At 39.1% G+C, this 18,580-nt stretch overlaps 1 protein-coding gene, 1 long non-coding RNA gene and 1 other non-coding gene across 5 annotated transcripts; 2 read left to right on the forward strand and 1 right to left on the reverse strand.

The window, feature by feature from the left end:
• The first annotated feature begins 428 nt into the window (after positions 1 to 428).
• Positions 429 to 17,108, forward strand: klf3 (Kruppel like factor 3 (basic)). 3 transcript variants are annotated; one of them, XM_028018389.1, is made up of 6 exons: positions 429 to 713; positions 8,612 to 8,681; positions 9,149 to 9,608; positions 10,992 to 11,127; positions 13,956 to 14,122; positions 14,695 to 17,108. In XM_028018389.1, the coding sequence occupies exons 2-6, from the start codon at positions 8,631 to 8,633 to the stop codon at positions 14,874 to 14,876; spliced, it is 996 nt and encodes a 331-aa protein (XP_027874190.1). In that variant the 5' UTR covers positions 429 to 713; positions 8,612 to 8,630; the 3' UTR covers positions 14,877 to 17,108. The 3 variants fall into 3 exon arrangements, with proteins under 3 accessions (XP_027874190.1, XP_027874191.1, XP_027874188.1); XM_028018390.1 differs by having other exon boundaries at positions 430 to 713; positions 8,612 to 8,672; XM_028018387.1 differs by lacking the exon at positions 429 to 713 and having other exon boundaries at positions 8,577 to 8,672.
• Positions 2,283 to 17,108, forward strand: LOC114145051 (uncharacterized). Its single transcript, XR_003595604.1, has 2 exons — positions 2,283 to 2,456; positions 15,537 to 17,108. It is a non-coding gene; the product is annotated as an uncharacterized LOC114145051 (long non-coding RNA).
• A 1,191-nt stretch (positions 17,109 to 18,299) lies between these two features.
• trnap-agg (transfer RNA proline (anticodon AGG)) lies at positions 18,300 to 18,371 on the reverse strand. Its single transcript has one exon. It is a non-coding gene; the product is annotated as a tRNA-Pro (tRNA).
• Positions 18,372 to 18,580: the final 209 nt, after the last annotated feature.

Below are 18,580 nucleotides of genomic sequence, written 5' to 3' on the forward strand. Positions count from 1 at the left end.
TCATCATCATCATCATCATTTAAAAAAATAATATAAAATGCAATAATTAAATGACGTTGATATTGTGTTTATATGCTAATACTGTATATTTTTAAAACATCTTTTATCACAAAGTATTTATCTTCAAGCTCAACTTTTCATAACAGGTTTTATCGCCGGTATCAATCAATCAATCAATCAATCAATCAATCAATCAATCAATCAATCAATCAATCAATCAATCAAATGTTTTGTATGGCACATTTCAACAACAAGACAGAACTTAACTGTAAAGTTCAAAGTGCTTTTTAAAAAAAACGCCGCAGGATGACTGAATATTATAGTGTGAACTATACGCACACACGCGTACGCACCGGACCGGGCCACCCCGCCCCGGTCCCGCCCAAACGCCCGACCCCTTGAAGCAAACCGACAGGATCATATGACGGCAGCTTAACCGGAGCGGCTCACTCACTCAGCAGCTCAGTTGTCACAGCTACACGCAGAGAAAAGAGGACTTTCGTAACTTCCAGTTTTGTGGAGCCATCGATCTGTTTTTCTCCGAGCCTGATGTCAGTGACACCGCGGGGCGCCGAGCGTCGCGTTTTCTTCTCCGGAGTTGCCTAATTGAGTTCCTCCACTCACTGAGAGGTCCGCGTTTTGCCGTCCAGCAAGGCAGCTGTGAAACTAGCGTCTCTCCGCAGCGGGAACAGACCGAGAGGCAGAGCGGGGAAGTAAGTCTGATGTCCCTGCAGCGGCTCTGTTAGTGTTGATGCTTAAAATCACAAAAACATGAGGCTGTAGCAACAAACTGGTTAAAACGAGAGAAATATGTGATTTAAATCTACAGCAGGTGATTTATTTGCTTATTTATGTGTAATTTTATGGTTATTGACTAATTACGCTAAATGATGTTACTTAAAATATAATTTTTTTTCCTTGCATTGGGGTAAAATCTTTCTTGTATTCAAGTTTTTTTTCTATTAACTTACAAATTAGGATCAATATGCTTTTTATTACCTGTATAATTCGAAAAGATAATTACCGAGATTTTTTAAAAAAAGTATTTTTGTAAATCAGTCTATAATATGATTACGATTCATAATACTTTATGTTAGAGATGCTGTTCTATATACAAAATATATGTTTAGCTGCCCAATAAAATCATCGCGTTGCAAATCAAGGCAGGACCGTTTTTCCTTAATTACATGACCAGATTTGGGATCTTAAAGCTTTTTATTTCAGGGATGAAATTGAACTGCAGGAGAAACATTAAAAGAGAGTCCAATAAAAAATATTTTGTTGCTAATCAAAGCAGAAAATTAGTTTTTTTTTTCATCCTTTCTTTTAAGTATCAAAGTAATATGAATTTACTTTAGTGCATTTAAAAAGCATCCATTTTGATCTTATTGTATTCCTTATGGCTACTAGTTAAAGAAATCCAATGTCTGTTAAATCTTTGACATTCTTTGGTCTTAATTGACAGAAAATAATGAAAATTCACAATAAATTAGACCAGTGTATTAATGTATCCGAATCAGATAAGAAGGTGAAACATTAAACAGAAAACAGTGTAAAGTGCAAAGTTTACTTTTGCCTATCATCTTTTAAAATGTGACATTTTTGCTTAATGTTAATTACATCAGCGATGTTAACTAAATTTGTCTGCTAATTATCAATGATTAAAGTAAATTGAATGAGTGACAAATATTAAGAAGAGCTGTGGTGAGAGAATAAGTCTGTAACTGTGTCACACCTGAGTCGTCCTCTCAGTGCTTTAGTTTAATTAGATCTTTTACAATCTGCATCTCCTTCCCTGTTGGTGTGTGGGCGTGTGTGTGTGAGTGCATGTGTGTGTGCGCGCGTTTCTCTGTCTCTCCCTGTTTCCTGTGCTTTGTTTCAAGGCCTGGGCTTGCGTCACACATTCCACTTGGCATATGAAGCCCTTATCCTGTTTAGAGCCTGGAGAGAGAAAGAAAGAAAGAAGGGAGGAGAGAAGGATGTTGGGGGTAGAACGGGTGTAACGAATACAACATCTCTCCTCTTTTCTCAGCTTCTTTTCATCTTTTTTTTATTCTTTCTACTTCAGTCAGGAAGCATAAAGTGAAAACTCTTCTGTCCACTTTTATTGATTTCTTATTATTTGCTGAAAATATCGGCATCACACACACCCACACGCCCTGAATACCCCACCCATCCCAACGCCTCCTTCCCTGAATCAACATGCTGATGTTATCTGGTGGAACAAAATGCGCTAGACGGCATGTATACACACACACACACACACACACACAGCTGCTCAAAGGCCATGTCCTAGGGAACATTAAGGCTAAACATTAAACTCCTGGATACTGAAGGGTTGGTGGTTCTCAGTGGGAACTTACGGGAAAAGGACACTGTGCTCCTCAGACAGCCATAAACTTAAAAAGCTGTAAGTAGTTACACAACCTCATGCGTGCCAGCACACTCACACACACGTTTATGTCATGCTGAAGCACACACACACACGCACGCACGTCCCCACGCACTAACACTTATGTTGGTGTGTTTCAAACCCTGGAGTGAGCCAATACGACTATCCCACCGCCTGCCCTCCTCCCCATGTCTGAGGTTTGTTGAAGTTTTGTCATATTTTGGTTGAAACCCACCTCATTTTCTTCTCATTTTCTGTCTCAGTCTTGTTCTTTCCACTTCCATTTTGACATAGTTTGGTTACAGCGGCTGTTTTTTTGGGGGGCTTTTTTGTTCAGTTCCCCACTGTTCCCCTCTCATTCTTGGGGCAGGGAGGTGCAGTATGTGGTGGAGGGGAGGGAGTCAGACAGGAAACCACAGGCCCCCTGCAGGAGCACCCCCCATTTGGCTTGGCTCTCCTGCTCCTCCTCCTCCTCCTCCTCCTCCTTCTGCTCTCCTTCACACCCCCCGACCCATCACAGAGTGTGGAAATAATAACAGTCGGCCTGAACTCTGAGGGGCTTCCGCTTCTCTCCCCGTTCCTCCTCTCCCCTTCCCCTCTGTCCTCAGTTGTCTGGAAAGCCTCAAAAACTGCGCTCTCTTTGACAAGCTCAACTTGAGGTGTGTGCACGCATGTTTTGCCTTTGTCGGTGCTTGACAGCTCCGGTTGTTTCTTTAAATGCGCGTACATCCACGGTTTTGAGTGTGGATGTGCGTGCAAGACGATGGATCCTGTTTCCTCTCCCCTGCTGATGGCCCCCTCTGGGTTCCCCCCCTGAGGTCTGCAGGCCTGTAGCCTCCCAGTCTGCGGGAGAGGAGCTGAGAGGATCTGTGCGTGTTGGTGTGTGTGTGTGTGTGTGTGTGTGTGAGTGTGTTTTTTGGGGAATAGGGCCTAGGCAGCTCAAGTGAGGGAATTGGAAGCCAAAATAAGACAAGAGAGGGGCCTCAAACTGAGAGGAGTCAGAGTTTATGTTATTTGTGAAGTCAAGGAACCAGAAGTGGGAGAATGATGATTTGGTTTGGTGCAGCTACCGATTTCAAAATCTTGTTGGCTGCAAAAGGCTTCAATATTTGAGCAAAGAATAGTCATCTTACATTGTATATAAAAAAATAGCAAGTTTGATTTAAAGTTTCCTCCTGCACCACATGTCAGTGTATTCCCAGCCAAGGCTCTTCACTCTAAGCTGAGCTGTGCATCATGGGTATTCAGCAGTGTGGCTTGGTGAATTTGGCTTCAGTGTAAAAGCGTTTGAGTGGAAAAACAGCATATTAATTCAGTCCTTTTAAAAAAATAAAAAACTTCTGCAGAAACTTTTCTGGTCACAAATACCATGGAGAGTCATGGTTAGAGCAGAGCTACACAGTATCAGGAACACAAACAGTTGCTGAATATTGAGATTACAATAATGATTATGATAAACGCAAATTTTGTTGTTTTCCTTTGTCGCCATCATTATAATATCCCTCCAATTTTCTGTAAGGTTTATCATCTCTGGCTGTAAGAATATATGAAATATGGAGCAGTTAGTCCCCTTCAGAATGGCCAAGTTTATTATTGGAATATTTGGATACGAATGCATGGCTCTTAAAATATAATATTTAACTAATTGTTGCATCCAATCAGTCCTTTGCATTTGGAATTTTCCTAAAATTGAAAATGCAAACAGATGAAAAGTTCGCCAACACTCTTATGACTGGAACGTTGGAAAGTACCCATGTTTTTCAATGCTGCAGGTAAAGATATTAAAATGTTGAATCAATCAGTTTCTACAGTCTGGCGTCCGTTTAATGAAAAATGTTTGTGTGACCCAGGTTTCTCTTTATGTCTGAAGCAAATAGTAACTAAGCACTACTACACTTTATGAAGTCAACCCACTGCTGTTGAGCCTCTGACCTGGAAAGCTGAGCTAAGCGACCAGCCGTCCAGTGAAAACCCTTTAGGACCTTCAGTGGTGCAGAGTACCACGCATCATTTCTGGCTGTAAACACTGGACAAGTCGTGCTGAAGTGCACCTGGACAGATGGCTAGACTTCAGCCAAAGGAAGTTTCTTTAAAAGTGACTGTGCTAGGAAAAAAAACTATTAAGCACTTCATGCCACTGGTGAATTTTACCATTTAGAATAACAAGTAAAGAAGTAGCCTCAGGCCCTAATCTCATCTGTATGCAAAGAGCTACCATGAAACTGTGATATTTTTTCTTATGGTTATCATGCCATGAAAATCTCATTCTGGCTAGGTGCCTAATTGGTGCTGAGAGACATAGAGAGCAACTCTGAAGCAACAAAAGCCAACAGGCAGAAAGTGTGCACTTAGAAGCTCACAAGAAGTGGACCGTTGGATTATTAGCTCACCACCTGGATGAGTAAAGCAATTAGGACCCTGTCTAAGGGCTAATTGCAATGTCAACAGCAAAGTGTGAGTCAGTGTGTACTTCAAGTTCCAGGTTTGCAGGAGATGAGGCAATATTGCTGTAAGCTGCGGAGAAGAAGTTTGGCAATCTGGCATCAAAGTGACAGTCATGAGCTAAAACAGCAGAGCACTGACATGAGGTGATGCTGACGGGGAAAGGAAAAAAATAGGCTTTAAAGTAAAGGAAAAGTCAGAGTGAAGAGCAGGGAACTCATGGCTTTCAGTCGGTGTGTGTGTGTGTGTGTGTGTGTGGGTGTGCTGCAGTGTGTTCTTGGACAAAGATGTTGTCTGGAGGTTTCTGGTCTCTCTGGTGATCTCATCATCTCCAGCCTGCTGCCATTAGAGCATGTGTGCGTGTCTGTAATAATTTAGCCCTTTAGTGATTTAGTGTGTGTGTTTTGTTGAGCTTGCAGAAAGTTTTGTGTGCTTCTGTGATCATGTAAAAATGCTTGTGTGCGTGGGGGCGTGTGTGTGTATGTGTGAGTGTGGTTGAGTCGGTAGCCAAGGCCTGCAAGCCGCAATATTTTCCCCTTCAGTCATGTTTGTTTTATATCATTCATAGAGAAGGAGAAGAAGAAGAAGAAGAAGAGCAAGGAGGTGGTTGGGGGTGGATTAGATAAATATGGTAGCAACATGAGTGATTGTTTGGAGAGCGAATGGAGAGGAGGTTCATTGGAAGAGTTGGAGTCCAAGTGTGGAGAGGAGATGCAGGAAGTGTTTGCTGAGTGGGTTGGGGTTGAGTACACAGTAGCTTTACTGACCTAGAAAGACAATATTTGCAGACATGCTCAAACACACACCCACTTGTGCACAACAGGAAAAAGAAAAATTTCCCTCACACCATGACTTAGGCTTCTTATGACCCATTCCTAAATTAGTTCCTTCACCTTTTAAATCATGTCTGATTTCTGCCTGGTTTCTGTCCTGCAGAAGAAGGAGATTAAAAGTCTTTGACTCAAATCTACTTAAAGGGATCACTTTATTTTACTTTCGTTTTTATTGATCAACTTTTTGAAAGCGACACACATTGTTATCAGTTATGTAAATGTTCTATTCAGGAAAAAGGACAATGGTAAGATTCTGCAACTGCATGCAGTTTTTTCTAAGAATTGAACCTGCATTTAAGCCCACAGGCGTTTGTTCTAGTTTTGTTTTTTTTGAAAGACGAACCTGGATAAGTAATAAGTTTTAAAGAAAAAACCCATTCCTCAGCTTGCACACATATCAGTGAATGCTGTTAGGGGTGCGTACTGGAGGTGCAAATGTCTCCAGGGCTGTTCTTACTCAGGTGTTAAGAGATAATTGACATTTACAGTACGTACTCTGAAGTTCCACAGAGGCTCGGCGTCACATGTGTGACTGTTGGTATGTAATTTTTACCTTTCAATTTTGCCTGACTTATTTTCAAAAGTTAGGTAACGTTGACATATTTCTACACAAAACAGTGAAGACAGGAAAAGTACAGCGTGACCTAATTATCAAAATTCAAGAAGCAATTTCTTGTCTTGACTGTAGGTGGAGAATATGAGCAGGTCCCCAATTTCAATTCATTTTTCTTTAATTCACAAATAATTAACTATCAAACACATGGATCAAAAAACTTAAAGTCTTTTTCTTGTAAGGATTTACCAAAATCTATAGAAGTTCACAGTTGTTAGAAAGTTTAAGCCTCGAAAAAAGGAATGACCAATTTCATGTTAGGCTTAATGCTGAATGAAGAACAAATGATACTAAAAAAATTCAACTCATTAGATTTTCTTTAAATAAAAAAAGAAGAATTAATTCACAACGATGGAAACACAAAATGATTCACAAATGCTAAAAAAAATAATCAATGAGGTAAAACTAAACATGGGAGGGAAAAACTAAAACATACCAAAATGTGTTGTTGGAAAAGATAATATTGATTTGATAGATGGAGGTAAAAATTTCAATAAGCAGATGAAATTTTGAGAAAAATGTTTAAATGCAGTATTTTAAAAGTAGCTAATACTAAATTAACAAAATAAGAAAATAATTAAATAAAATCTGCATTTATTTCACATAACTGATTTGGAAAGTATATTAATCACTACTTTAAAAATATATATAGGATAAATAACTCTCTTTGAAATCTTTATCTTACAATAAAATTGCAATAGAACCACTGGTATGTAGTGATTATTTTAAAATAAAGAGTAATTGGGAATACATTTTATTCACTAAAAATCAGCATTTTGCAAATCAAAGAAGACTCATGTCTCAAGTTTGTTTTTTGGGGTTTGGATAAAAGATGTGCTCAATATTTCTCTGCTGCAATTGTGATGGACATATTCGCCTACTCCTGGATAAATATTTTTTGTTGTTTTATTTTGCCGATGTTAAGCCTAGACCGCAGAACAAGGTATTGTTGTTTTTTTTCTACTCGCACAAAAGAACAGACTTTAGCACATTTAAAGTTTCTGGTTGTCGCGGTAAAAAGTCCCTCTAAAGTCCTTCCTTTGTCCATTTCCTGTTGTCATGATCTGTTTGCGCTTTATACTTGCCTGTACTGTCAGCGCCGCGTGTGATTCACAAACCACAATAGGAAAATGGTTTGACCTCTGGTTGAACTGCCATACAATTCAAACCTGGATTAGAAAACACGCTCCCACAGCACGCAGACACACACACACGCCCACGCACACCGCACACACACCTGACTGCCAGGCTCTTTGTTTCCCTGAAGCCGGGCAAAGGGCGAGGCTCCACTCGTCATGTTCACACCCTTCCTGACCCAGCTAGCAAGCATCCGTCTCTCTCCCCATCTGGAACCTTGGTGTGTGTGTCTCTGCCTTCCTGTATGTGTCTGTCTGGGCGTGATGGCTGGTGTTCTTACCCATTAGTTAATAATTAAAGGCTAACCTGTCTCCAGACTCTGGACTTTAATCAGGTCATACACAGACACACACACACACACAGAGTCCCTCAGGGTACATTCTTTGACAGTTTGTGTTGCTTTAATGCTTCAGTGAGCAAACACACACACCCACGCCTACACACAATCACACTCAAAAACTCCCATTTAGGCCCAATCAACCAACCCAGCTGCACCTGGCCATTTGAAGCCAAGGTAACTGAAGCCAGAGTGGAAACCTCACACTCTTTTATCCAAATACCAGGCGGTTCTCAGTACATGCAGAGTGTTAATGTGTGATCAGGTGTCTGAACTTTCCAGGCACATCAAACCTGCAAAATGTCTTCTGTGGTCCCAGAAACCTTTTTTCTTTAAACATTTTGAGTTTTATATCCCGATATATATCAAAATATTTAGATGTCATGTGACCTAATGTGTATGAACCAATGGGCAAGTAAGGATTACACAAATGAAATATGTAGAATAAAAGGTGTGTGCATGCTTGAAATGTCAAAGTTAAATTTCATGAGACGAGAGGATTTCAAACTTTTAGAAGTACTAGAAGTATTAAAAGTACAGCCTCAGTGAATACAACTATTTCCAATAAACATTATATAGATTCATCAGTCAGAATGACAGGATGAAAGCCTAATGGAATGCAGTATTTTTTCTAGGTGTGGTTTTCCGTAAATTTTTTTATTGGTCTTTTTTACTTTTCAGAAACAATTGTGGTTGTCGTAAAAGTTTTTAATGGATTATAGCTTTTTAGACAAGGATTATGGCTCACAGATGTTTCCATTTATTTGAAGCTTTTTTTCATGAGTGCAAAAGGACGAGGATATCTGACAGTGTGAGCAGGATAAAGTGTACCAATGAATGTGTGTTTTATTTTGTAGGAGCCTGGCCAGTGCAGCCATGCTGATGTATGATTACCCTCCAAAGACCGACATGGAGACGGTAAGACTGGTGTGTTTTGCAAACATCATTTTTAGATGCTTTTTTGTGCTTCCATCTTGCCCGAACATGCTGCTGATGCCCCTTCCATCAACCCACATGCTCCAACACACACATACACGCACGCACGCGCACCCCCATGAAAAACAGCTACACACACTCCTGCTAAGTGTCTAGACCAACTAGTTCCCACATTCCTTCTCTTCCTGGACAAACAAGCTGCTTACAGTAGAGATTTGCATACAATGCCTGCACATTCTGCCAGGCCAATGAACACACCCACAAATGCACTGTACATAACAGTTATCTGCTGGTGAGCAGAGTGCTGCGTTTCAATTTTTTCAGCTGGCTGTGGTTGTTTGTGCGGCAGAAACATGTTTTCCATGTTATTCAAGGCAAAGCGGAAATGTTTACCTCTCTGTTCTTTTGTTTCCCTTCTCCACTTCCTCCTCCTGCATCCTCTCTTCCCCTCCTCGCAGTCATTCCCAGAGCCATACGGGGTGATCTTTCACCATCCCAGTGCCTTCTACCGGGTGCCCATGCAGCCCTTCATCCAGTGCAACCCCACGCAGACCCAGCAGGAGCCGGTGGATCTGTCGGTCAGCAAGCGCTCCTCCTCCACCTCGTCCTCGCCTCCAGCGTCCTCCCCGGCCTCGCCTCCCAGCTCTCCGTCCTCCACCTACAGCTCAGCGAGCCGCGCCTCTCCCTGCTCCCCGCACTCTCAGCTCCGCTCGTCGCCCACCCACTCCCTCCCACCACCCACTCACATGATGCCTTACCCACCCATGGTCATCCAAAGTCCCGGGGTGATGGTGTCGCCACTCGTGCTGCCCCTGCCCCTCATGTACCCATCACCAATTTCCCTGCATCCGCCAATGATCGTGAGCCCGCCGGTCCCGAGCGATGAAGGTCATCCTCCCAGCAGAGAACATAAGTATGGTGAGACCTGTTTGCCGCTTAATCTGTATTCTGCTCGACCTAACCTTGCACCCACAAACATCTGTATGTTATAAAGGGATTAGACCAAAATAAAGTAGCTAATAATTGTGAAATGGAAGCAAAGTAATGCAAATGTAGTAAAAGGTTTTCCCAAGTAAATTTTAAAAAGTGTGGCAGACATTTCTATTTTACCTTGGTGAGTCCATTTTGACTCTGGTCATTTAGAAAAATCCAAGGAAATTTGCAAAGCATTTAAACTCTTAAGCATTAAACACTGCAAAAACACACAGTTTGTTACTGTGACTGAAACAAGCCCAAACTAACTTACAAGTAACATTTTGATAAGATATAGGCGCTTTTTAAGTCAATAATTTCTTAATATCGATGAGAAATAACTAGTTCCAGTGGCAGATTATTTCACTTATAATAATGGAAAGTATCTTGTTACAAATGAATAATCTGCCAGTGGAACTAGTGCCACAATTAAAGAAATTATTTACTTAAAACACGCTTCTAGATCTTACAAGTTACTTGTAAATCTTGGTTTCAAGAGTATTAAGATATTTGCTAAAACTAGACTAAAAATACTCTTAGAAAAAGTCCAGTCCAGTGTAATGGACACACTGCTTCTGCCCTGCCTGAAGTCCTCTTCTATTTCTTATCTATTTCGGTCTGAAATACATTTGCACGACACTTGAAGTCTACCTTGAATACATGAAGCTAACAATAAGTATGTTAAGTGGCAGGGCTGGGTCATGACATGCTGTTGTAGTGTCACAGTTGGAGGTAAATTCAACTTAACCCTAATTAGAAATGCTGCTGTTCAAAAAAGATAAAATGTGTTATATATCTCTTATCTTTAACTAGCTTACTTTAAATGTCTTCTCACGAAGAAAATAGTTTGTTGTGAGAATTATAAGTTGGATTCAAACAGAAGTTAACTGGCTATTGTCCTAAACTGGTTCCTTCTTCAACGTCTATATTTGTCTCTTACTTATAATGAGGAAGCACTTTTTCCACCCTGCTCTTAGAAAAACAATTTCAGCAAATTTTCTGTTTTTTATTCTGGAAGATGTTTTATTTTTGCCCTGTTGCCTGTGGCCTGCTGGAGTGCACCAGAAATTACTCAGTTCTCTAAATTTTCCACATTTGACAGGCATACATTTGATGAAAATAACCAAATATTAGAGCAAAGCACACAAAAACACACAAAGAGTTTACAAGGGGCATTCCTTTGGAACTACCTGCTGGTGAAAGTTTCATTATTGGGTATTAATCTTGGATTTTCCTTCTGGGGATAACCATTTAAGCGTGAAGAAAAGTTTCACAATATGTAAACAGAAAGAAAACTATCAAAACTGTGTATCTCTTATGTTTTACCAGTTCACTCTACGAAGCATGGGGAGATCCACGACTTGCACAAGTCAATCAAAACCGAGCCTCAACCTGATCTCTCCCAGGACGCACTGAGCAGCCATGAGATGAAATCCTCCGTCATCAGGATATCCCACGAGTACGAGTGAGTGGCACACACAGGCGCCAGCTAAATGCATAGATTCTGAGAGAAACGGCAAAAGTTGCACAAGCTGCTTTGTGTTCTTCCCCTTTAGCTTTATATGGAAGTGTTGTTCATAGACCCGGTTTCAACATGATCCATGTTGAGATTTGTTCAAAGTCTAGATGCTGTCCCACAAATAGAGTCAATAAAGGTCCTTGACACTGAAACACAGGATATAGCAGTTTTGTTCCTTTATTAGTAATGGTTTTGCAGCAAATACTACAACAAAGATTTCTGCTGGGAGAAAGGCAATGATAAATAATCAGAAAAACAAAAACTGCGGTTTGGATTAATAGCTAAAAATTAGATTTAGGTTTCAGTCTTGATGACATTTACCAATAAAAATCATACGTTCTACAAGCAAAGCAGGCCTTATTTGTGAGCGGCTCACTGTTTTACATTACATAGTGCTGCCCTATTTTCCTTCTAATACCTGCACTCACTGTATGTTCCTTTGTTCGAACAGATTGGATTTGCAAGATAATATCCTAATTACACCATGTGTCAAATGTTTTGCTTACTGTACATTACATCTACCTTTCCTCTATATGAATTTTCTCACTCTTTTCTCACTAGTCACACCTGTTCAGTAAAAAATACCTCTGACAAATGACAGCACTTTTCACTTTTACTGCCAGTAAACCTACCAATAAAACTTCCTCCTTTTCTTTTGGTTCATATTCTGTTGCTCTTCTGTAGGCTTCAGTGTCACTTTTAGGATTTTGATAAGCAGGGCTGTAAAGATGAAAGATCTACTTCTTCACAGCTTTTGGAAATCCAATACATAAAGTGCTGTTATGAATAGTATTGTGTAAACAATCTGTTGTTCCTCTGCATGGATCACCGTTCTTTCCTTTTTTGTTCTCTACCCGCTCACCAGCCACACCCTTTCAGTAGAAATACTGATGAAAATTTATATTCCTTTCACTTTTATTGACAATAACGGCAAATTGTGTTTAAAAAAATCGTAAATATAAATGTATCTTTTTTGCAAAAGCAAAAATCTGACTTTTATTAAAATGGATTCATTCATTAGGAGAAAAATTATTGTTTCCTTATTAACAATTTCTATAAAATAAATGGAAATAAAGAACTTTTTGTCATTTTTACTATTTTTAATTTATCATAATGTGTTGAAACTTATAATTTTATTCCATTGACATTCTGCTTCTCTGGAGTATAAATAAGATGCAGCACAGAGGCCCATTGATTTTTACCCACTCTTGAAAATGGGAAAGACGAAAGAATATGCAATTCAAGGCAGATTGAAGGCAAATTACTGCTGATCTTCATAAACTGGAAAATTGTAACAACAACTTGCCAATGTCTACAGCCAGAGCAACGATTAAAATGTATAAAACATCTGTAGTTGTGACAAAGGAGAAATATTTTCATCCAGTTGCTTAGGAAAAAAGACTTTTCTTTTCCACCATCGTGAAATCTGCAAAATTGGGCAGGGACTTTTTACCCAAAGGTGATTTTAAAGATGAATGCAAGAATGTGTCATTATTGGGTTTTTAAGTTGGATAAAAGTCCAAAACATACAGTCAAATCAAGACAGAAATTGTTCACTAGACGACAATCTCCGTCTGTCAGAGATAAATGCTACAGAAATAATTTGGGATAAGCCGAATACAAGAGTTGACCCAGGATGTTCTGGCGTGATTGTGCAAAGAGGAATTATCAAAGTTAATTTATTATATGCCCTTTGTACACATCTTTACCAGATCGTGATTGTGGAGAGGCTGTAGGTGTCCATGTCACTTCTCGTAAACTTCTTCCCTCCCTCTTCTTCCCGCTCCTAATCTTCTTCGCTTCCTCGGGTTTTTTTCGGAACCGTCTTATCTTTCACTAACTAGAGGCCTTTTTTTCCCCTTAAAGAAATAATTGCAGGTTTTCTTGCACAGGTGATAGTCAAAGGTACACTGGCAGTTGGTTCTCACCTACTTTTTTTTTTTTTTGGCTGTTTATTTTCCGTGTGTAAGTTGAGAGCAACCCATCCGTTTCTGTTGTCAGGTTGGCTGCCTTTACAGGCTTGTTCTTGTAGCCGTGCCAACTGAGAAATAAATGGCCCCTTAAGAGGGCACAAGTAGGTGTGACTTGATCTGTCAACATCTCCTCTCTACATACACACACATATACCTTATACTATAAACTATAACCAAGCTGTAAAGATGTCAAAGCTGTCTAATAATGATGGGTTTGGCCCTGTTCTTTTGAGCGGTGTGTGTTGCAGAGCGATTCTCTGCATTCCTCTATGCAAAAATTGATTCACATTTTAACACTCGACACCTGCTGCAAACTGCCACTTATTTAAATACACACCTAGTTCTTCAGGATAAGGTACAAAAGACACACCCTGCTATACATATATAAATATATATATATACTTTTTTTTTTCATTTTGGCATGTATCCCTTCTTATCTTTTGGATTGTATTCTTTTGCTTCAGTCTCACTTTTAGGATTTTTATGCACCCAGCTTTGCAGGGCTGTAAAGACCAAAAGATCGACTGCTTCACAGGTTTTAGAAATTATTGTTTTTCTTATGTCAATCTCTGAGAGAATCAAACTGTGACAGATGTAGTATATTCTTATGGTAAAACTACAAAGCAAAGACAAATAGATGAGGAAAAATTTGCTATTCCTCAATATAGTAGCGTCCAACAAAATCAAACGGCTGTAAATTTCAACATTTTGAAACAAGACTCTGGTGCCCTCTGCTGGCCACCTTAGGTAGAGAGGGAATAACATTATATTAATTTTTCCCCCTTTTTTTGTCTGTCTTAGGTGCAACAATCCATCAGTGATAGTTCGCACGAGCTCCAAGCATCCTCTACCAGCTGAGTCGCCTGACACGCAGAAAAAGCGCCGAATTCACTGCTGTGACTTCTCTGGCTGCAACAAAGTGTACACCAAGAGCTCTCACCTCAAAGCGCATCGCAGAACACACACCGGTAAGAGGCCTCGCTCTCAATGCTCCAAGAACATCTTGAACCTTGAGGAGAGCTTTTAATGTTGGAGGGAATAAAGTAAATCCCATTATTTTACCTTACATTTATTTTTGTTTTGCTCTTTGTTAAATTTACATGTTTCATATCGGCAAATACATTTAAATATCAAAGATAAGTTAATACAAAAAAAACAGTTTTGAAATGATGACTTCATTTAATACCAACTTGTGAAACGTGTGAAAAACTAACCGACTTCCTGATGACAATTAATTAACGGAAATTAACCTCATTTTATGAAAACCAAGTTCAGTTTCTCAAGTGACACCCAGGCAGCCCAGTTACTACCAGGTCTGTAGAATCTATGTAATAGAACAGAACCTGTTTGACAACATGAGGTAGGCTTACAGGTGTTAAAAAGCAACACATGACAACCTGACGCTGCTGTTTTTATATACTGTTGACCAAAACCTATTATATTGATCCCAACTGCAGCACCGTTTCAATGCCAGCACCAGTTGTTCAGTCTAATGTGACCTTCCTTTCATGCCTTTGCTCTCTTCTTCTGTTTTGTGTAGGAGAGAAACCTTACAAGTGCGTGTGGGAAGGCTGCACATGGAAGTTCGCCCGTTCAGACGAGCTAACGAGACACTTCCGCAAACACACGGGGGTCAAACCGTTCCAGTGTCCAGACTGCGAACGCAGCTTCTCCCGCTCAGACCACCTGGCTCTGCACAAGAAACGCCACCTTTTAGTGTGAAATCCTCCACGCCGGCCAGGCGACGCGTATTTCAGGCCGAGGTTCATTGTTGGGACTTCACCACTTTGACTTGACGGTGTTAAAATGGCCGACTGAAAGGGATTGGGGGAAATATTCCTCAGGGTGCATGTTTTGAACCCTTTCACCTCATTCGTAAGAGCTGGTAACGCCTTCCTACTCTCATTTAGACATTTATGGTTGCTGTGTCAGACCTCTGACCAGCTGTGGAAGGTCCTGAGGGGCTGTAGCATCTCAGCTGGCTTGAGAGCAGCTCCCTCCTGTCTGCAGAAACAACCTGCCTCATCAACCAAGTCTTGGCATGCTCAGACTCTTTAGTGCAACATCAGATCTTCGTATTTACTTTGTGGGCTTGGACACACACTTTCATACATGTTCTTCCTTAATACTAGGACAATAAAATGTGAAAACCTTCCAGAATGTATCACATCACACCCACTGTGCATTGTGTCATACACCTTAAGCTTCCTATTTTTCCTTTTTTTGTCGTCTTGCTTCTTCTTGAGCGCAGCTAGCTGTGACTAACGCTAATGCTAATTCCTCCGTCATTGGCCACCACATTACACCACACACCACATCTGCCTCTACAAGCTTACATGATGAAGTGAAGACAGGTAGCTAAATGCTTGCTTTCTTTTGGAGACACACACACACATGTGCAGAGCAAGAAAACATGCACTTACTAAAAGCAGCTCAGTCTTGGTTTGGTCTGCTTTTGCATGTTAAAAAGTGGGACTGCAGGTCTCATTCATTTTTAGGAGTGAAGTGTTTATCAATGTTTTCATTCAGAAATGTGAACGTAGCTGCACAGGGGCATTATTGTGTGAGTGAGAAAAAATATCACCCATAAAATGGTAAAAGGGTAGAAGAACTATTATGCTTTGTGTATTAAAACATGTTTTTATGTATGTTTAAACCATTCTGGTTTTTGATGTGACACCGTGGTAGCCTTTTTTATAGTATGACACTTTTTATAGTGCCTTTCAAAGTACTACTTCCTCTTGAACGTTTACACATTTTGTTGGGTTATAGCCTGCTATGTCCCTATGTATTGTAATGGGATTTTATGTGATAGAGCAAACTAAAATGTTGAACCTTCGCCTTTGCTTTTAGTCTTTTGCAGCGTGTAACAAGGTTTTATATCAGTCCATGCTGATGAAAAGCAGCCCCACAGCATCATCCTACCACCACCATGCTTCACCATGGCGATGATGTGTTAGGAGTAATGTGTAGCCGGTTTTCCATCACACATTATGTTTTGCAGTCCTTCCACTTGACAAAAACACACTACTTTTCTGTTGCTCTGTTACATAAAATACATTAAAATTCATGGCTGTAATTTGACTAAATGTGAAAATGTTCAAGGGTTATGGGTACTTTTGCAAGGCACTTTGACGAAATATGCAAAGTGCAAAGCATGGAAATTTGCTCTTAAATATTGGCATTTCAGAAACAGTTCTGTTTCATTTAGGCATGACTTGCAGAAGATGTAATTGGAAAGGAAATTTAGTACATTTTTCTCTATATTTATAACCATAGGATACACAGTAACAGGTTTTACTGTAATGAAATGCCAGCAAGATTTTAGAGCACATTTTTTTACACCTCCTGGGGAACAAAATAGTTTAAATAGCATCTTTGTACATCTCCAATGCGCACTTTATATATAAAAATATATTTGTATATAAAAATAGTATCTTGTATATCATTCCCAAAGCCAAGCAATTTAAAATCACACATTTTTTTCTGCTTATAGTTGCTGATTGGTTTAACCTGAAACCTTTTACAGGTGTCATGGTTTGTCATTTTTTTAAGAGGTGCAAAGTCTCATTTATTCACATGTACACAAATACTATACCGAATGTAGCAGCTCAACTGATCTGCATTTGCTCCCTGATACTCAGTGCAGTTCTTTGCTTTGTATATGTTTTTTTTTTATCTGTGCACATGCAAGTTGTGATATAATTGATTTTTAAACTGAAAGGGCAATTAATGGTTTTTATTACGCATGATTTTTGATACTCTACTATACATTTCTGTCATGTTGTGTCTTTAATAAACCATATTTCTTTTTAATCTAAGCGGTGGCAATTCAAAGGGAACTGTGTTAAACTGTGAACATATATTTGTACATTACAGGTCTATATGTAATTTTTGCATTTTTAAAAAAAGAATATTCAATATTCCTACCACTCAATAAATATATTGGTAAAATAAAATGGAATGGAGTTTCGTCTTTCTACTTTCCTTTCTTTATTTCTTTCTTTTTTGACAGGCTTCAGTTCTTTTGAGTTAAATACAGTGCAAAGAAAAATAGACTTCTGTTTATCTAAACATAACCAAATGTTAGCTATGTTTTAATTTCATCCTGTTTAAAAACCCTTTTAACTAGTCAAGCTATTTGTTTAGCGATAAAATATATATATATTTAGAAGCAATACATTCTAGGTGTACAGAAGAAATGTTACCTTCTACATCCACATCATAGTGTTTGTAGAATTCAGTTCCTGAATATTTTCGAACATGTTAAGATTATTGTGGTACAAAAAATATAAAAACATACTTTTGCTTTGTTTCTTTTTGCCCTATAATTTTTTTTAAATGACTATTTTAAGTAAGAACATATATTTAAGCTAAATTTAATTTGTTACTCATTCATGTTTTACCACAAAAAGAACAAAATGTTGTAGTGTAATACATAAAAGCAGGGGTGTGAAACTCATTTTTGTTTTGGGTCAAATCAAGATCATGAATGCTCTTAAGGACCAGTGGTGCCACAATGTATTGATAAAACCTGTTCACAAACTGTTAATTTATGAATGAATTCCTAAAATTAAATATTATTGAACAACTTTTCAGTCCCTCCAGGATTGCTTGATTTGTTTTGTAATTTTTTACAATAAAAATCAAAGTGTTTGTGGTACTAATTTGGAAATTGCGATATTTGCACTTATTTATGACAGTAAATGCAACTTTTTATTACTCGGTGTATAGATCATGGACTATAATCTGACATCAGTTAAGTCTGAGGAAGCTGTTTATAAGTAAAAAAGTAAACAGATAAAAACTACAGCGATTTAAACGACAAAATAATATTTAAGCACACTTATTGTTTAGTCTAGAATATAGAGGGCCACATTAAAAGCAATGGCGGGCCAGATTTGTCCCACAAGCCTTAAGTTTGACACAGGCATTAAAGCAAAAATTTTATGAACATACCTTTTCTCTTTTTCATTACTGGTTTCAGGATAGTCCAGTTACTAAAACATGCAGCAGCTTGGTTTATGTATGCATTAGGTCAACTAAAGAAATAATATTTAGCGCAAATATACTGATACGCGTAAAAATTCTAAACACATTCTTTTTCGATTGCCGAATTTATTAATAAAATAAAAATAAAAAATTGGGCTCGTCCGGGATTTGAACCCGGGACCTCTCGCACCCTAAGCGAGAATCATACCCCTAGACCAACGAGCCACGATGTCGGCGAGGACGGAACAATATAATCTAACCTGTAACCGACCGCTGTATGCTTAGCATAGCTTAAGTATGTAAATAATCACTTTTAGCAAAGTAATTTACCTTGTTCTTTCTACTGTGCTGAAGTAGTCGAGCACATTCTCATTTACTTCAAACATTTAAGTTAAACGGAGACGAGATGATTCACTCCTGTCTGCTTGCTGTGG

Source organism: Xiphophorus couchianus, chromosome 5, assembly GCF_001444195.1.
Source record: "Xiphophorus couchianus chromosome 5, X_couchianus-1.0, whole genome shotgun sequence".
NCBI lineage: Eukaryota > Metazoa > Chordata > Actinopteri > Cyprinodontiformes > Poeciliidae > Xiphophorus > Xiphophorus couchianus.

What these genes read in the sequence shown, in the direction of transcription:
- klf3 (XM_028018387.1), top strand. Translation starts at nt 8,592, where the DNA reads ATGTGTGTTTTATTTTGTAGGAGCCTGGCCAGTGCAGCCATGCTGATG. An exon ending in CAAAGACCGACATGGAGACG is followed by an intron (nt 8,673 to 9,148) that starts GTAAGACTGGTG and finishes CCCTCCTCGCAG; the next exon opens with TCATTCCCAGAGCCATACGG. An exon ending in GCATCGCAGAACACACACCG is followed by an intron (nt 14,123 to 14,694) that starts GTAAGAGGCCTC and finishes TGTTTTGTGTAG; the next exon opens with GAGAGAAACCTTACAAGTGC.